Below are 18665 nucleotides of genomic sequence, written 5' to 3'. Positions count from 1 at the left end.
ATGTGATGTGATGTGTCTGTGATGGCTGTGTGTGCCTGCGATCGGATGTGTCTGCGATCGGCTGTGCGTGTATCTGCGATCGGCTGTGCGTGTATCTGCGATCGGCTGTGCGTGTATCTGCGATCGGCTGTGCGTGTATCTGCGATCGGCTGTGCGTGTATCTGCGATCGGCTGTGCGTGTATCTGCGATCGGCTGTGCGTGTATCTGCGATCGGCTGTTTGTATCTGTGATCGGCTGTTTGTATCTGTGATCGGCTGTCTGTGCCTGCGATCTGCTGTGTGTGATCTGCTGTGTATATCTGCGATCTGCTGTGTATGCATCTGTGATCGGCTGTGTGTGTGTGTCTGTGATTGGCTGTGTGTGTGTGTGTCTGTGATTGGCTGTGTGTGTGTGTGTGTGTGTCTGTGATTGGCTGTGTGTGTCTGTGATTGGCTGTGTGTGTATCTGTGATTGGCTGTGTGTATCTGTGATCGGCTGTGTGTGTGTGTGTCTGTGATCGGCTCTGTGTACCTGTGATCGGCTGTGTGTGCCTGCGATCTGCTGTGTGTGATCTGCTGTGTATATCTGTGATCTGCTGTGTGTGTCTGGGATCTTCTGTGTGTGTCAGCGTGTCAGCTAGCAGCAGGGTAGGACGGCGTGCAGCACCGACCGAAGATCACAGGAGGACCTGGGAACCACGCAGACGTCCTGGTCTGGTGAGTATGAGTCTCCTGGGAAGTGGGGGGTCTGCTTTTTTGGGGGGTAAACTTACCCCCAACCGTGTTTCTCCAAGAATAAGACCTCCTCCAAAAATAAGCCCTAGCGCTTTTTTGGGGGGCAAAAAAAAATATAAGACAGTGTCTTATTTTTGGAAAAACACGGTAGTTCCTGCGCTCATTTTGCACTAGCATGTAAGTACACGCACAGGGGCGTGCTAACATGCTATTCAATGCCCATTGCCCAGCTTCATCTTTGGCAGTGATGCCCGTACCAGTGTTCATTGTTACCGCCTCAGAACGCCAGGTTTAGGGTCAGTATGCACAGATCAGAATGCCCCGAATTTTCAGTCATGCGCATTAGACCTCTCTTAAGCCGGGACACGTACACCCACTTCACAGTACACATGACCGGAAGTGCCGGGACTTCTAAACTTGCGCACTGCCCGGCGTTCTGATGCGGTGACAACGGACGCTGGTGACGCTAGGCAGTGGGCTTTGAATAGCATGTTAGTACACCCCTGTGGGCGTCCTAACATTCTAGAGGGCAGAATGCACACAGGAACCCCCTTGAGACTCATCCCTGTGCTCATTAACATATAATGATCATTAGAAGTACTTTTTCTAAAGATCTCTACGCTACTAGATACAGGGACAGTTCGGCAGGGATTAGGAATATGTACCCAGTCTGGGTGCATATTGCACCTGACAGGTTTCCTTTAAGGCACATAAGGAGGAGACATTTGGATTTCAACTGTTCTACTTTTTTCAGCAGAGAGAGAAGACATAGTCAAAAGATTCTAGCAGTGGCTTTCCCGTAGGGAGCACAGGAGTGATTGGCTGAGCCGACTGTTTGGGGGGATTAGGCGAGATAGCTGACAGCCGAATCATGGCTTGGCCAACAGCTAGCTAATGTCTATGGTCAGCCTAAAAATTAACATGTAGTTATCTTTTCGAAGAATTTTTGGAGCAAACCTGAGTGGAAACTTTCCAAAACTCCTTATAAACTTTGGCCCTGATTAATCAAGACCGGCATTGTTCACACCAGTCTAGATATGAGAGTGTGCTGAAATCAGACGCTCCGGATTCATGAAGAGGCGCACAGCTTAAAGGGAACCAATCATATTTTCGTATATAAGCTAAAGCCAGTGCTATACTGGCACTATCAGGGTGATTCTATATATATCTGTAGTGGTCAGCTCGGATGTTTAAATTTTGAAATCCAAGACAGTAGAGTTTATAAAATCATCAGCTTCTTGAGTGACAGCAGCTGAGAATCAGATATCATTTGGGGGATATTCATAGTTATCCTCGCCCCCTGTTAGAATTAGCATAAGTATTATACAATCGATTCACTTTTTCACTAGCAGGACCTGTGGTGATGTCATACCCATGTGACCAGAAGGGGCGGGGCCTCAGCCAACAGAAATATGTTGCTTCGTTGTATCAGCTTTGTTGGCTGAGGCCCTGCCCCTTCTGGTCACATGGGTATGACCTCACAAGTGAAAAAGTAAATTGGTTTTATAATACTTTTGCTAATTCTAACAGGGAGAGGGGACAACTATGAATACCCCCCCAGATATTATCTGATCCTCAGCTGCTGTCACTGACAAAGCTGCCAATTTTATAAACTTTACTTTCTTGGGTTTCAAAACCTAAACATCCGAGCTGACCACTACAGGTATGTAGAGAATCAGCCTGATAGTGCCAGTATAGCACCGACTTTAGCTTATATACAAACAATTGTGGCGATTGGTTCCCTTTAATAAATCCAGGACCTTCGGAGAAGAGGCCCGCACCTCCATGTGCACTGCACTCCAAATCCTACTCCAAATTTGTGGCGTAGTTAACGCTGACGGTCATCACACCCCGTTCCTATTCCTCCCACATTGTCAGAATAGGCCGAAAATGGAGTGAGAAAGGCGAAAGCCCCAAAATTAACACGGCCTCTAGTTGCACTAAGACTTTGCAACTTCTTAAAGCTTTTACGCCACAATTATGGAATAAAAGCTTTAATACATCGGGGGCCTTTGAATTTTACGCTCACTATCTGCTCTGAAAACTCACAAAAAACTATTAAAAACAGACTGTGTGCAGGTAGCCTAAAAGCAGCTTAGGTTTACACTTGTTTTCATGAATGCTTCTTCTGCATACTAAGATCTACACCTAGGTCTATGTAAGGTGCCAGGCGGCCTGTAAGGATGTGGTTTACAAAACCTAAAAAAGGTGACTCTTCCATTGGGAATCCCAGCACAATGTCTGGCATAATAATACAGGACTGAAAACCCAGATTAACCAGTAATCCCTGTTCATTAAAAATCCTCAGTGCAACGATCTGTCCCACCCGAGACAAATTGAATGATATCCAGAATTTGTGCAACAGGAGATCGATTCTAATAAAAAACAAGAACCAATTGTGTCTTTTGAAATTAACAAACAAAAGAAAAAACAAACACTTTATTAATTTAATCCTGACAGATGGAACAATGTCAATTTGTCATCAGGAATAATATGGAAAAAAAAAAAAAAAAAGTTTCTCCCTTGGAGATATTATAAGTAATCATCATAACTGTAGCAACCTACATGGCCTTCCATGCCTTCCTGAGGGCTCCAGTCTTTCCAGCTATTTTTCCCGGCTTTTAGCCGCACTAGCTCATCTGGCCATTGCAGCTCTTTCCTTTTGGATATATTAACTCCTTCAAGCACCTGGCTTGGATCCACAATCTAAAAATAGCAAAAATACCAGACATTAATTTACACAGTAAGAAAATGTACGACTTTCTCCACAATAAGTGATATAACAAGCACACGTCTCAGGAAAGTGAGAGCTATGATTAGGAGAACCAGTCTGGAAGCTGCTAATGGTGTATAGAATCAATGGACTGGAGAGAACTGACTGGCATCTCATGAGTTAACTCATCTTCTGGAATGTAACTACTGCGCACCAAGCTCCTTGGAAACAACCTGTACACTATGTAAGATAAGAGGTCTCACAGCATGAGACCCACAAGCATAAAAAATTCTTTGCTGCGGAGACGCAGGGAGAACACAGTGAGATACCGCAACTGCCCGAGCCTGGATCATGGGTATGAGCAGCTGTGGTTTCCTGTGGAATAGACTCACGGCCCTGCTGGTCAGGACCCGCCACGTCCAGGATACAGAGGCTCCTGACTGTGATAACATTTAGGGTATGTGTACACTAAGTGATACTCTCACCTGGTTGGAGTTTTGTGCCCACAACCAAGGAAAAAAAAAACACTTGTAAAACGACTGGTGCAGAAGGAATGGGTTAAATCCGCACTCCCAATAGAGGAGGCGGAGATGAATAATTTTCAGTAGTTTATTTAATTATGCATTTCGAAGCCTTAAAACTTATTCTAAAAAGGTAGTTTTTGTCCTGAAGACGTTTTAATGCTTCAAGAATTAATAAACTACTAAAGCCTATTCACCTTGGCCGCCTCCATCAGCAGCACACATTTAACCCATTCTTTCCTGATATAATGGACCAGCTATGGTCTGGTCTCAGCTGAAGGTTGTACTTACTGATAAAGTAAAGACTGCACCTGCTCTGCCTAGTAAGACTCCGTTTACATGGTGCAATGTGTGCCATAATTTTTTGGGAGGAAAACAAAACCAGAAGGAAGCATGGCAGCCTTAGGCTAGGTTCCCAGTTCCGTCAATTTGTATTAGTCACAAACTGCGGCTCTGGTAAACAGAATCCATTTGGCGGATTCCGTTGTTCCCATATATTTGTACGAGCAGCGGATTGTGACTGAGGCTCTTGCGTTGCATCCTCCACTCGACTGATTAGTCATGGAACAACTGACCGTCGGGCAGCAGGAACGCAGCATGTAGCGTTTTTTGAGCAGCGGAATCCTTTTGATTTCGCTGCGCATGCTCTCTCTCGACGGCCGAACGATCAGCTGATAACCCGGCGGCCGGCTAATGAGAGCGATCAGCTGATCACCCGGCAGCCGGCTAATAAGAGCGATCAGCTGATCACCCGGCGGCCGGCTAATAAGAGCGATCAGCTGATCATCCGGCGGCCGGCTAATGAGAGCGATCAGCTGATCACCCGGCGGCCGGCTAATGAGAGCGATCAGCTGATCACCCGGCGGCCGGCTAATGAGAGCGATCAGCTGATCACCCGGCGGCCGGCTAATGAGAGCGATCAGCTGATCACCCGGCGGCCGGCTAATGAGAGCGATCAGCTGATCACCCGGCGGCCGGCTAATGAGAGCGATCAGCTGATCACCCGGCGGCCGGCTAATGAGAGCGATCAGCTGATCACCCGGCGGCCGGCTAATGAGAGCGATCAGCTGATCACCCGGCGGCCGGCTAATGAGAGCGATCAGCTGATCACCCGGCGGCCGGCTAATGAGAGCGATCAGCTGATCACCCGGCGGCCGGCTAATGAGAGCGATCAGCTGATCACCCGGCGGCCGGCTAATGAGAGCGATCAGCTGATCACCCGGCGGCCAGCTAATGAGAGCGATCAGCTGATCACCCAGCGGCCAGCTAATGAGAGCGATCAGCTGATCACCCGGCGGCCAGCTAATGAGAGCGATCAGCTGATCACCCAGCGGCCAGCTAATGAGAGCGATCAGTTGATCACCCGGCGGCCAGCTAATGAGAGCGATCAGCTGATCACCCGGCGGCCAGCTAATGAGAGCGATCAGCTGATCACCCGGCGGCCGGCTAATGAGAGCGATCAGCTGATCACCCGGCGGCCGGCTAATGAGAGCGATCAGCTGATCACCCGGCGGCCAGCTAATGAGAGCGATCAGCTGATCACCCAGCGGCCAGCTAATGAGAGCGATCAGTTGATCACCCGGCGGCCAGCTAATGAGAGCGATCAGCTGATCACCCGGCGGCCAGCTAATGAGAGCGATCAGCTGATTGTTCTCTCTGTCTCTTGTTTTATAACGGAATCCACTTTCTCTTCCAATACTTGTCATCCATTGTGCAACGCATCAGTCACAAGCGTTAAGCAACACGTGAGTGATGCAAAACGGAAATGTGAACCTAGCCTTAGCCTTCATCGGCCAGTATGGCAGCACGTTATCTGTCATTAGCAGGAGTACCCCATACCAGGGATCACTGCCAGGGCTTCTATTTATTATACACGGCCCTGCACCATCATAGTATTTCTCAATAAATGGAAATACATGAGTGTATTAGAAAGTTTCAAATTTCCACTTGTTGCTAAACCTGGTATAACCTTTTACCTAAAAGCAATTTGAAAGCAACAGATTGAAAAAGGAAAGGCCTGAAAATCCAGTGCTGGGCAAAAATAGCAACTATGTGATATATCATTAAACCCGGTGCTGGACCATAAGGTGGGAAAAGAAGGGAATTTTGTTTACTTACCGTAAATTCCTTTTCTTCTAGCTCCTATTGGGAGACCCAGACAATTGGGTGTATAGCTTCTGCCTCCGGAGGCCACACAAAGTATTACACTTTAAAAAGTGTAACCCCTCCCATCTGCCTATACACCCCCCCGTGCATCACGGGCTCCTCAGTTTTGGGGCAAAAGCAGGAAGGAGGAAACTTATAAATTGGTCTAAGGTAAATTCAATCCGAAGGATGTTCGGAGAACTTAAAACCATGAACCAAAAGAACAATTCAACATGAACAACATGTGTACACAAAAGAACAACAGCCCGAAGGGTACAGGGGCGGGTGCTGGGTCTCCCAATAGGAGCTAGAAGAAAAGGAATTTACGGTAAGTAAACAAAATTCCCTTCTTCTTTGTCGCTCCATTGGGAGACCCAGACAATTGGGACGTCCAAAAGCAGTCCCTGGGTGGGTAAAAGAATACCCTGATAAAAAGAGCCAACAACGGCCCTCCTCTTACAGGTGGGCAACCGCCGCCTGAAGGACTAGCCTACCTAGACTGGCATCCGCCGAAGCATAGGTATGCACCTGATAGTGTTTCGTGAAAGTGTGCAGACTAGACCAGGTAGCTGCCTGACACACCTGCTGAGCCGTAGCCTGGTGCCGCAATGCCCAGGACGCACCCACGGCTCTGGTAGAATGGGCTTTCAGCCCTGAAGGAATCGGAAGCCCAGAAGAACGGTAGGCTTCAAAAATCGGTTCCTTGATTCACCGAGCCAAGGTTGACCTGGAAGCCTGCGACCCCTTACGCTGGCCAGCGACAAGGACAAAGAGCGCATCAGAACGGCGCAGTGGCGCCGTGCGAGACACGTAGATCCGGAGTGCTCTCACTAGATCTAAAAATGCAAATCCTTTTCACATTGGTGAATTGGATGAGGGCAAAATGAAGGTAAGGAGATATCCTGATTGAGATGAAAAGGGGACACCACTTTGGGGAGAAAGTCCGGGACCGGACGCAGAACCACCTTATCCTGGTGAAATACCAGGAAGGGGGCTTTGCATGACAGCGCTGCAAGCTCTGACACTCTTCGGAGTGATGTGACTGCCACTAGAAATGCCACCTTCTGCGAAAGACGTGATAGAGAGACATCCCGCAGCGGCTCAAAAGGCGGTTTCTGAAGAGCCCGTAGAACCCTGTTGAGATCCCAGGGTTCCAGCGGACGCTTGTAAGGTGGAACTATGTGGCAAGCTCCCTGCAGGAACGTGCGGACCTGCGGAAGCCTGGCTAGACGCTTTTGAAAAAACACGGAAAGCGCCGAGACTTGTCCCTTGAGAGAGCCGAGAGACAAACCCTTGTCCATTCCGGATTGAAGGAAGGAAAGAAACGTGGGTAAGGCAAACGGCCCGGGGGTAAACCCCTTATCAGAGCACCAGGCTAAGAAGATCCTCCAAGCCCTGTGATAGATCTTGGCTGACGTTGGTTTCCTGGCCTGTCTCATAGTGGCAATGACCTCTTGAGATAACCCTGAGGACGCTAGGAGCCAGGACTCAATGGCCACACAGTCAGGTTGAGGGCCGCAGAATTCAGATGGAAAAAAGGCCCTTGAGACAGCAAGTCTGGTCGGTCTGGGAGCGCCCACGGTTGACCCACCGAGAGGTGCCACAGGTCCGGGTACCACGACCTCCTCGGCCAGTCTGGAGCGACGAGGATGGCGCGGCGGCAGTCGGACCTGATCTTGCGCAACACTCTGGGCAGCATTGCCAGAGGAGGGAATACATAAGGCAGTCGAAACTGCGACCAATCCTGAACTAAGGCGTCCGCCGCCAGAGCTCTGTGATCCTGAGACCGTGCCATGAATGCTGGGACTTTGTTGTTGTGCCGAGACGCCATGAGATCGACGTCCGGCGTTCCCCAGCGGCAACAGATCTCTTGAAACACGTCCGGGTGAAGAGACCATTCCCCTGCGTCCATGCCCTGGCGACTGAGAAAGTCTGCTTCCCAGTTTTCTACGCCTGGGATGTGAACCGCGGAGATGGTGGAGGCTGTGGCCTCCGCCCACAGCAGAATCCGCCGAACTTCTTGGAAGGCTTGACGACTGCGAGTGCCGCCCTGGTGGTTGATGTACGCGACCGCCGTGGCGTTGTCCGACTGTATGCGGATCTGCCTGCCCTCCAGCTACCGATGGAACGCTTTTAGGGCTAGATACACTGTCCTTATCTCCAGAACATTGATCTGAAGGGAGGACTCTGTCGGAGACCAGGTTCCCTGAGCCTTGTGGTGGAGAAAAACCGCTCCCCACCCTGACAGACTCGCGTCCATCGTGACAACAGCCCAGGATGGGGGCAGGAAAGATTTTCCCTTCGACAGGGAAGTGGGAAGAAGCCACCACTGAGAGAGGTCTTGGCTGCCCGAGAAAGAGAGACGTTCCTGTCTAAGGACGTCAACCTCTTGTCCCATTTGCGGAGAATGTCCCATTGGAGTGGACGCAGATGAAACTGCGCAAAGGGAACTGCCTCCATTGCTGCCACCATCTTCCCCAGGAAGTGCATGAGGCGCCTCAAGGGGTGTGACTGGGCCCGAAGGAGAGATTGCACCCCTGTTTGCAGCGAACGCTGTTTGTCCAGCGGTAGCTTGAACTCTATCCTGTAACCGTGAGACAGAATGTCCCTCACCCATCGGTCTTGGACATGTGGCCACCAGGCGTCGCAAAAGCGGGAGAGCCTGCCACCGACCGAGGATGCGGTTTGGGGAGGCCGAAAGTCATGAGGAGGCCGCCTTGGAGACGGTGCCTCCGGCGGTCTTTGGAGGACGTGACTTAGACCGCCATGCAGAAGAGTTTCTCTGGCTCTTCTGTGGCCTGTTGGACGATGAGGATTGGGACCTGGCTGAGGGCCGAAAGAACCGAAACCTCGCTTGAATTTTTCGTTGCTGAGGCCTCTTTGGTTTGGGCTGGGGTAAGGACGAGTCCTTTCCCTTGGATTGCTTAATAATTTCATCCAATTGTTCGCCAAACAATCGGTCGCCAGAAAATGGCAAACCGGTCAAGAACTTCTTGGAAGCAGAGTCTGCCTTCCATTCGCGTAGCCACATGGCCCTGCGGACTGCCACCGAATTGGCGGATGCTACCGCTGTACGGCTAGCCGAGTCCAGGACAGCATTCATGGCGTAGGATGAAAATACCGACGCCTGAGACGTCAAAGACGCTACTTGCGGAGCAGAGGTATGGGTGACCGCATTAATCTCAGACAGACCAGCTGAGATAGCCTGGAGTGCCCACACTGCTGCAAAGGCTGGGGCAAAGGACGCGCCTATGGCTTCATAGATGGATTTCATTAGGAGCTCTATCTGCCTGTCCGTGGCATTCTTGAGCGTTGAACCGTCAGCCACTGCTACTACGGATCTAGCCGCCAGTCTAGAGACTGGAGGGTCCACCTTGGGACACTGAGCCCAACCCTTAACAACGTCAGAGGGTAAGGGGTAACGTGTGTCATTAAGGCGTTTAGTAAAGCGCTTGTCCGGGAAAGCCCTGTGCTTCTGGACAACATCTCTGAAGTTCGAGTGATCGAAGAAAACACTCCGAGTACGTTTGGGAAACCTAAATTGGTGCTTCTCCTGCTGTGCTGCCGACTCCTCTATAGGTAGAGTTGGGGGAGAAAGATCTAGCACCTGGTTGATGGACGCTATAAGATCATTTACTATGGCGTCCCCTTCAGGTGTATCAAGATTGAGAGCAACGTCAGGGTCAGAGTCCTGGGCTGCGACCTCCGCCTCATCCTCTAGAGAGTCCTCAAGCTGAGACCCCGAACAGCGTGATGAAGTCGGGGAAGATTCTAAGCGAGCCCGCTTAGCCGGTCTGGGACTGCGGTCCGTGCCGGAGTCCTCCGCGTAATAACTAGAGGCCACCCCAGGAGCACGCTTCGTCGCAGACCGAGAGGGGCCTGGGGGCGATCCCAAAGTGCCCGGGGCCTGTGTAAGGGCCGGTCTGGGCTGCAAAGCTTCTAGTATCTTAGCAGACCATTTGTCCATAGACTGAGCCATGGATTGTGAAAGTGACTCAGAGAGTTTCTCAGCAAAAGCTGCAAAGTCTGTCCCTGCCGCCTGGACAGGGGAAGCCGGCGGTTCTACCTGGGCCGAGGGTCCCACCAGTGCCCCAGGCTCCGGCTGAGCGAGTGCCACATGGCCCGAGCATTGCTCACAGTGAGGGTAGGTGGAACCTGCAGGTAGCATAGTCGCACAAGAGGTACAGGTTGCAAAATAACCCTGTGTCTTGGCACCCTTGCTCCTTGTGAACGACATGCTGTAGTGTCCCAGGAGAGTGATCACTGAGGGATATATAGCCACAAGCTAACAGTACAGCCGAACCGAGAAAATTTATACAAATATTTATATATATATATATATATATATACAGTTCAGCACTCTAGGGGGCCCAGCACCGGTGGGAAGAAGCCACCTGGCTTACCGACCGCTCAAGCAGTGTGTGCTGCCACCTGCCAGAAGTCCTCCACCGGCAGAATGTGCTTAAAAACATGGCTGTCGGCGTTCACAGGGGAGGAGGGAGCCGTGGGCGTAACTACAAAAGTGCGGGAATCTGGTGCCCCAGAGTGAAAAGTGAGGGGGGCGGAGGACAGCCAAGTGTGCTCCAGCCCTCACTGTCGGCGTCAGACCGACCGTCCCGCCCTTCCCCCTGACTGGCAGGTCCAGGGGCGGGAGTTTAAGGTACTAGGCCGCAAAAGCCGGGGACTAAAGTTAAAACCGCGGCCGGCAAGCAGGCGCGGTCGGCGCGGTAGTCCCGGTCTCATACCAACACCGCAGTCGCTGCAGCGTCTGAGGTCAAGGTGCTCCATGCACCGTCCCCAAGGGGACACAGAGTACCTGTAGATGCAGGGCCCTGTCCCTGATGATACTCAGTCTCCTGTCCGTCAGAATCCCACAGGGACTGCGGAGGGAGCCCGGTCCCAGTGCCTGGATGACCGGATAGGATCCCACTTCTCCCAGAGCCCCTAAGGGATGGGGAAGGAAAACGGCATGTGGCTCCGGCCTGTGTACCCGCAATGGGTACCTCAACCTTAACAACACCGCCGACTTAGTGGGGTGAGAAGGGAGCATGCCGGGAGCCCTGTTAGGGCCCTCTTTTCTTCCATCCGATATAATCAGCAGCTGCTGCTGACTAAAATGGGAGCATGAGTGCATGTGTGCCTCCTTCAACACAAAGCATAAAACTGAGGAGCCCGTGATGCACGGGGGGGGGGGGGGGGTGTATAGGCAGATGGGAGGGGTTACACTTTTTAAAGTGTAATACTTTGTGTGGCCTCCGGAGGCAGAAGCTATACACCCAATTTTCTGGGTCTCCCAATGGAGCGACAAAGAAAGAGAATTTTGTTTACTTACCGTAAATTCTTTTTCTTATAGTTCCGTATTGGGAGACCCAGACATTGGGTGTATAGCTTCTGCCTCCGGAGGACACACAAAGTACTACACTAAAAAGTGTAGCTCCTCCCTCTGAGCTTATACACCTCCTGGAGAACCAGATCTAGCCAGTTTAGTGCAAAAGCTGAAGGAGAATAGCCACCCACAGGGAAAAACAGAGCAAGAACCGGAACAACCGGAGACTCTGTCCATGACAACAGCCGGTGATAACACGCGGAACAAGAACCTGCCAACAGGCAACAGGGAGGGTGCTGGGTCTCCCAATACGGAACTATAAGAAAAAGAATTTACGGTAAGTAAACAAAATTCTCTTTTTCTTTATCGTTCCTATGGGAGACCCAGACATTGGGACGTCTCAAAGCAGTCCATGGGTGGGAATAAACAGCAAAACTAAGAAGTAGGCGGAGCCTAACTTCACAAATGGGCGACAGCCGCCTGAAGGATGCGTCTGCCCAAGCTCGCATCTGCCGAAGCATGAGCATGCACTTGGTAGTGCTTCGAGAAGGTATGCAGGCTAGCCCAAGTGGCAGCCTGACAGACTTGCTGAGCCATAGCCTGGTGCCTGAAAGCCCAAGAGGCACAGACAGCTCTGGTCGAGTGTGCCTTGATCCCCGGCGGGGGAGGCACCTGAGAACACTGGTAGGCATCCGAAATGGTCGACCTAATCCAACGGGCTAAGGTCGGCTTAGAAGCAGAGAGGCCCTTGCGCCGACCTGTGGTTAGCACAAAAAGAGGTGCACCGCCTAATAGTAGCGGTGCGAGATACATAGATCCGGAAAGCACGCACCAGATCCAGAGTATGCAACGCTTTTTCAAAGCGATGAACAGGAGCCGGACAAAAGGAAGGTAGGGTAATCTCCTGGTTAAGGTGGAAAGGAGAAACCACCTTAGGGAGAAAGTCCGGAGTCGGACGGAGAACCACCTTGTCTTGATGAAAAACCAAGAAAGGTGACTCCGAAGAGAGCGCAGCTAAATCAGAGACTCTCCTGAGGGAAGTTATGGCCACTAGAAAGACCACTTTCTGTGAAAGACGAAATAAAGAAACCTCCCTAAGAGGCTCAAAGGGGGGTTTTTGCAAAACCGTGAGAACCAAATTGAGGTCCCAGGGATCCAAGGGCCGCCGGTAAGGTGGAATGATGTGAGACGCGCCCTGCATGAAGGTGCGGACCTGAGCCAGCCGGGCGATACGCCGCTGGAACAGCACTGACAGAGCCGAGACTTGTCCCTTAAGAGAGTTGAGGGACAGTCCCAGCTGCAGACCGGACTGTAGAAAAGACAGAAGGGTCGGCAAGGAAAAAGGCCAAGGAGGATGGCCGGAAGAGCGACACCAGGACAGGAAAATTTTCCAAGTCCTGTGATAGATCTTGGCGGAGGAAGACTTACGGGCCCGAGTCATAGTGGAGATGACTTCAGGGGGAATACCAGAAGCCGTCAAGATCCAGGACTCAAGAGCCACGCCGTCAATCTGAGAGCCGCAGAATTCTGGCGGAAAAACGGACCTTGTGAGAGAAGGTCCTCCGTCCATTGAAGGATGCGTTGCACCTCCAACATTGCCAGGCTGCTGCGTGTCCCGCCTTGGTGATTGATGTAGGCAACCGCTGTCGCGTTGTCTGACTGGACTCGGATGTGCTTGCCCGCCAATAGGTGGTGAAAAGCTAGGAGAGCTAGAAGCACGGGTCTGGTTTCCAGCACATTGATCGAGAGGGCTGACTCGGACGGAGTCCAAGTGCCCTGTGCTCGGTGGTGGAGACATACCGCTCCCAAGCCGGATAGACTGGCATCCGTGGTGAGGATCACCCAGGACGGGGCCAGAAAGGAGCGCCCCTGAGACAGAGAGAGGGGCCGAAGCCACCACTGAAGAGAGCTCCTGGTCTGTGGCGATAGAGCCACTAACCTGTGCAAGGAGGAAGGCCGCTTCTCCCAACAGCGGAGAATGTCCAGCTGCAGTGGACGCAGATGGAACTGGGCAAAGGGAACAGCCTCCATTGACGCCACCATCTGACCCAGCACCTGCATCAGGTGCCTGATGGAATAACGGCGGGGCCTCAGCAGAGAGCGCACCGCCAGTTGGAGGGACTGCTGTTTGATTAAAGGCAACTTCACAAGTGCCGACAGAGTCTCGAACTGCATCCCTAGGTACGTGAGCCTCTGGGTCGGAGTCAGAGTGGATTTGGGCAGACTGACAAGCCACCCGAATTGGGCTAGAGTGGCGAGAGTGAGCGAGACACTCCGCTGACAGTCTGCGCTGGATGAAGCCTTGACTAGAAGGTCGTCCAGGTAAGGAATCACTGCCAACCCGTGGAGGTACAGAACCGCAACCACTACTGTCATGACCTTGGTGAATACCCGAGGGGCCGTGGCTAACCCGAAGGGGAGAGCCACGAATTGGAAATGTTCCTCTCCGATTGCAAAACGTAGCCAACGCTGGTGTGAAACTGCAATTGGCACATGCAGATAGGCATCTCTGATGTTGATGGATGCCAGGAAATCCCCTTGGGTCATTGAGGCAATGACTGACCGCAGAGACTCCATGCGAAAATGCCGCACCTGAACATGCTTGTTGAGAAGCTTGAGATCCAGGATGGGCCGGAAGGAACAGTCCTTTTTGGGGACTAGGAAGAGATTTGAGTAGAAACCTCTGAACCGTTCCCGGGCGGGAACCGGTACAATTACTCCGTTGGCCTGCAAGGATGCCACGGCCTGAGAGAAGACGGCGGCCTTGGAGCAGGGGGGAGTTGACAGAAAAAATATCTGTTTGGCGGGCTGGAAGAGAATTCTATCCTGTAGCCGTGGGAGATGATATCCCGCACCCACTGAACGGAGACGTGTTGAAACCACACATCGCCAAAGTGGGAGAGCCTGCCACCGACTAAGGACGTTGCTGGCGCGGACAGATAGTCAAGAGGAGGCTGCCTTAGTGGCAGCAGCTCCTGCGGTCTTCTGTGGACGCGCTTTTGTGCGCCAGTTGGATTTTTGGTCCTTGGCTGAGTTAGTGGACGAGGCTGAGGGCTTAGAGGACGACCAGTTGGAGGAACGAAAGGAACGAAACCTCGACTGATTCCTGTCCTGGACAGGTTTCCTGGGTTTGGTTTGTGGCATGGAAGTACTCTTCCCGCCAGTAGCTTCCTTAATAATTTCATCCAGCTGTTCACCGAACAGCCTGGACCCAGCAAAAGGGAGTCCAGCAAGGAACTTCTTCGAGGAAGCATCTGTCTTCCACTCTCGAAGCCACAAGATCCTGCGGATAGCGAGCGAATTAGCCGAAGCCACCGCAGTGCGGTGAGAAGCCTCCAGCATGGCAGACATGGCATAGGATGAAAAAGCTGAAGCTTGGGAAGTTAAGGTAACCATTTCGGGCATAGATTCCCTAGCGAGGGAATGCATCTCCTCTAGAGAAGCAGAGATGGCTTTGAGAGCAGACACTGCTGCTAAAGTCGGGGAGAACGAGGCCCCTGCCGCTTCATATACAGATTTGGCCAGAAGGTCAACCTGGCGGTCAGTGGAATCCTTAAGAGAGGTGCCATCAGCCACTGATACAACGGTCCGGGCTGAGAGTCTAGACACCGGGGGGTCTACCTTTGGTGAATGAGCCCACTCCTTGACCACCTCAGGTGGAAAGGGAAAACGGTCATCAGAACCACGCTTTGGGAAGCGTTTGTCAGGACAGGCCCTAGGCTTGGTCACAGCGGCCTGAAAACTGGAGTGGTTAAAGAACACACTCTTTGACCTCTTAGACAAGGTAAACTGGTGCTTTTCTGCCAGAGAGGGTTGCTCCTCTGATACTGGCGGATTGAGATCCAGTACTGAATTAATGGACGCAATCAAATCACTAACATCTGAGTCACTCTCGGACAGATCAATGGGGCACATGGAGTTCGCCTCCGAGCCCCCTGTAAAGGCATCCTCCTCGTCCTGCGAGTCAGCTTCTGAAAAAGAGACGCGGGACGAGGAAGGAGAGGGAGCCCTGCGACTCCTCTTAGGAGGATGGGGTCTGGGACCAGATGATGAATCCTCTGTGAGCTCCGGTCCTGAGAAAACTCTAGCAGCAGAGGCACCCTGTGAAGGGGGCTGATGCATGTTCAGCAAAGTCCTGGACAGCTGTCCCATGGAGTCGGCAAAAGACTGGGAGATAGACCTAGATAAGGATTCTACCCAAGCCGGGGGGTTCAGCCACAGTAGCCGGAGCAGCCGGAGAGACCACTGGGGGTGCGATTCCAGGCTGAGGCATCGTCAGGTTAGAGCAGGCATCACAATGTGGATAGGTGCTCGGTTCAGGCAGTAGGAGCTTACATGCAGCGCATACTGAATATAGCTTTGGAGCCTTGCTCCTCGTGTGAGACATGCTGCTGGAGTGGGGGCTCTGCCAGAGAATGACCCCCAGAGAGTATATACAGAGGTCCACAACCAGAGGTTGTGGCTTACCAGACCGCTGGAGCGGTGTTGTGTGCCCTCCAGATCCTGAAGCCCGGACCCCCAAGCACCTCAGCAGGGATGCTGCAGATCGCAGGGAAAAACGCTGAGAAAATGGCGCCGGAGTGAAGAGAGAGGGCGGGACTCACTCTGAGAGTGGGATCTGGAGGGCCAAGGAGACTTACAGGGGAGGAGACATGTACCCAGAGAGGAGTGTCCCTCCCCTGTGCAGAACGGCCGCTGGGCGGAGCCGCGCTGTCCCTCTGCATGAATGACATGCGAGGGCAGTGAAACCGAAAGTAGGCCTCCGGCGAAGCCTGGGCCTAAATTTGAGCTGTGCGGCCGGCGCGCAGGCACCATCGGCGCGGTTCTCAGGCGACAGCCAGAGAACCCGCCACAAATGTCATAAAAATCACTCAGCACACTCTCCCACAGTAATAAAGTACAGGGACCCCCAAATATAAACGTCTCAGGTACTTAGCTTGCTGAGACGCAGGGTTCCAAGTCCCTGGGGATGAGTGCTCCGGTCCAGCAGGATCCTGAAGGGCTGCGGATGGAGACCGGTCTCCTGCCATGCATGGAGAACCGTGCTGGCTCCCACTTCAAGCCAGAGCCCAGGAGGGATGGTGAAGGAGCACGGCATGTAAGGCTCCAGCCTTGGAATCAACCTTAACAGCACCGCCGACACAGTGGGGTGAGAAGGGACATGCCGGGGGTCCAGGCTTGGACCCGCTTTTCTTCAAACTCTTTCCAAAAATCAAAAATCAGATGAGAATGCATGTGTGGATGTATGCCTCCTGAACACAAAGCGATAAACTGGCTAGATCTGGTTCTCCAGGGGGTGTATAAGCTCAGAGGGAGGAGCTACACTTTTGAGTGTAGTACTTTGTGTGTCCTCCGGAGGCAGAAGCTATACACCCAATGTCTGGGTCTCCCATAGGAACGATAAAGAAACAGATGGTGGCTCCCACTACTATGTAACCAAGGTAGAAGCAGTTAGGCCCCTTTCACCCTGTGTTGTGACCTCAATGCAGTAGTCCCGTCGGGGCTTCCATCCGAACTCCCCGGCAAAAGAGCTATCAGACATATGCGCTGATAGGATGGGGCAATTGTCTATAATGGTGCAGACGGAGTCACTGTGTGCTCTGTACTGCACCATATTCGGGAGTATACGCTTTCTGGAGGCGGACACCCAGACATAGTAGACTGCATCTGGGTGTCAGTCTCCAGTAAGCGTACACTCCCACAAATGATGCACGACAGCATACGGTGACTCCGTCTGCACCATTATAGTCAATGACCCCATCGGCGCATGCGTCCGAAACTAGTTTTGTAAGGGGTTCAGGCAGAAGCCCCGACGGGACCAACTGAAAAAAGGTCACAACACAGTATGAAAGGGGCCTTAGGCAACATTTGGGATTTATATTATATACCCAGGCACGAGTTGTATAAGACAGGACAGTACAACACAAGAAGTGTACTAACCTGGACTCTGTACATGACGTCTTCTTTTTTGGCTCTTGAATGTGTTGCTGGACTTGAGTTGCCACATGACTGTGTTTCAATAAGATTATTTCCCCCTTCAGTTCCCAAAAACCCCACTAAAGTGTGCCGCTTGCATGCAGGTATACTCTGGCTGGAGCTGCTAGAAGAAGGAAGGCCAATCACAACTGACTGGCTTGTGGGGTCTGCTTGGTTTGCCATGGACAAACGTGACTGGATGGATGTCGGGAGATTACGGAGAGAGATCTGGCTGGTAGAGGATCGCCTGCAAGGCACAAATCCTGTGTTGGACGTCCGGAGGGATGAGTGTCGGCTGTTGTAGCAGTATGACGATTGACTAGCTACGGAGCCACGAGCAGGGGAATGTCTGATAAGGCTTGATTGCATGGAGTGAGAACTGTGGCTGGTTCCTAAACACAAGAAGACAACAAGAAGACTGTTAATGCTCTCGTTTACAGTCATTTTTAGTGTTTAACATATAAACATACTCCTTTTCCTTCTATAGCGCCCCTTTAGGAACACCAGGTGGCAGCACCATATTATGCAGTTAAATCTTAGTTGAATATTTAAAGGGTTGTAGGAGTTAAAGTCGGAAATCACTGACTGCAGACTTGTGAATCCTCACAGTGTGTACAGTGTGTGCAGTCAGGATTCTCCAGTGCCAGGTGGAATTGTGTACATGTGGTCACGTGCAGACTAGACGTGGGTGGCTTCACTTAGTACACATGAACTGAGCAACGCTGGACACATCTAGTTGGAATGTGGCCGGGAGTATACCAATCAGATACCTGTGGTCCCATGACGGCTCGCTCCCAGCATCTAAGAATCCTGACAGTGCACACAGTGATTCACAAGAGTGACTGCAAATTTTAACCCCAAACAGACATTATTAATTAAATAGAAATTTAGCAAAAGGAAAAGCACCTAAGAAAATAAATATTAAGAATAGATGATAAATGTCTGTTATTACGTCTCTGAATGCAACGACTTGTGATACAACTGTATCTGAAAATATCTAGGGTGTAACAATCATACTAAAATCCTGTTCCTCCTTACCTAGTGTTGACAGATGAGGGACTCCTGGAGGTTGGAGGCGTGAAGTCTGTACATGTCCGGTACCCCCAGGAATGCCCCCTTGTTGTGATACACTTATTTGAGCATCATTTGCATTAGAAGGGTTGGTACTGTTTATGGAGGTCCCGCCTCCAGCGTCAGAGTCCTCAATGTTTCCACCACTATTACATCCTGCTCCGCAGCCCTTTCTTAGCCTAGGAGGTAGGAAAAAAAA

The 18665-nt window shown here is 51.6% G+C and overlaps 1 protein-coding gene across 5 annotated transcripts in view; it reads right to left on the bottom strand.

The window, feature by feature from the left end:
* Positions 1-18665, bottom strand: part of PCNX1 (pecanex 1) — a 189466-nt gene that overhangs the window by 6533 nt on the left and 164268 nt on the right. For all 5 annotated transcript variants that reach the window (XM_075330244.1, XM_075330245.1, XM_075330246.1 and 2 more), the window contains 3 exons: positions 18434-18645; positions 17360-17787; positions 3280-3420 (listed from right to left, as the gene is read on the bottom strand). In XM_075330244.1, coding sequence (XP_075186359.1) covers positions 3280-3420; positions 17360-17787; positions 18434-18645 — 781 coding nt within the window. The remainder of the gene's footprint in view (positions 1-3279; positions 3421-17359; positions 17788-18433; positions 18646-18665) is intronic.

Source organism: Anomaloglossus baeobatrachus, chromosome 12, assembly GCF_048569485.1.
Source record: "Anomaloglossus baeobatrachus isolate aAnoBae1 chromosome 12, aAnoBae1.hap1, whole genome shotgun sequence".
Lineage (NCBI taxonomy): Eukaryota > Metazoa > Chordata > Amphibia > Anura > Aromobatidae > Anomaloglossus > Anomaloglossus baeobatrachus.
This window is presented reverse-complemented; position numbering and strand designations above follow the sequence as displayed.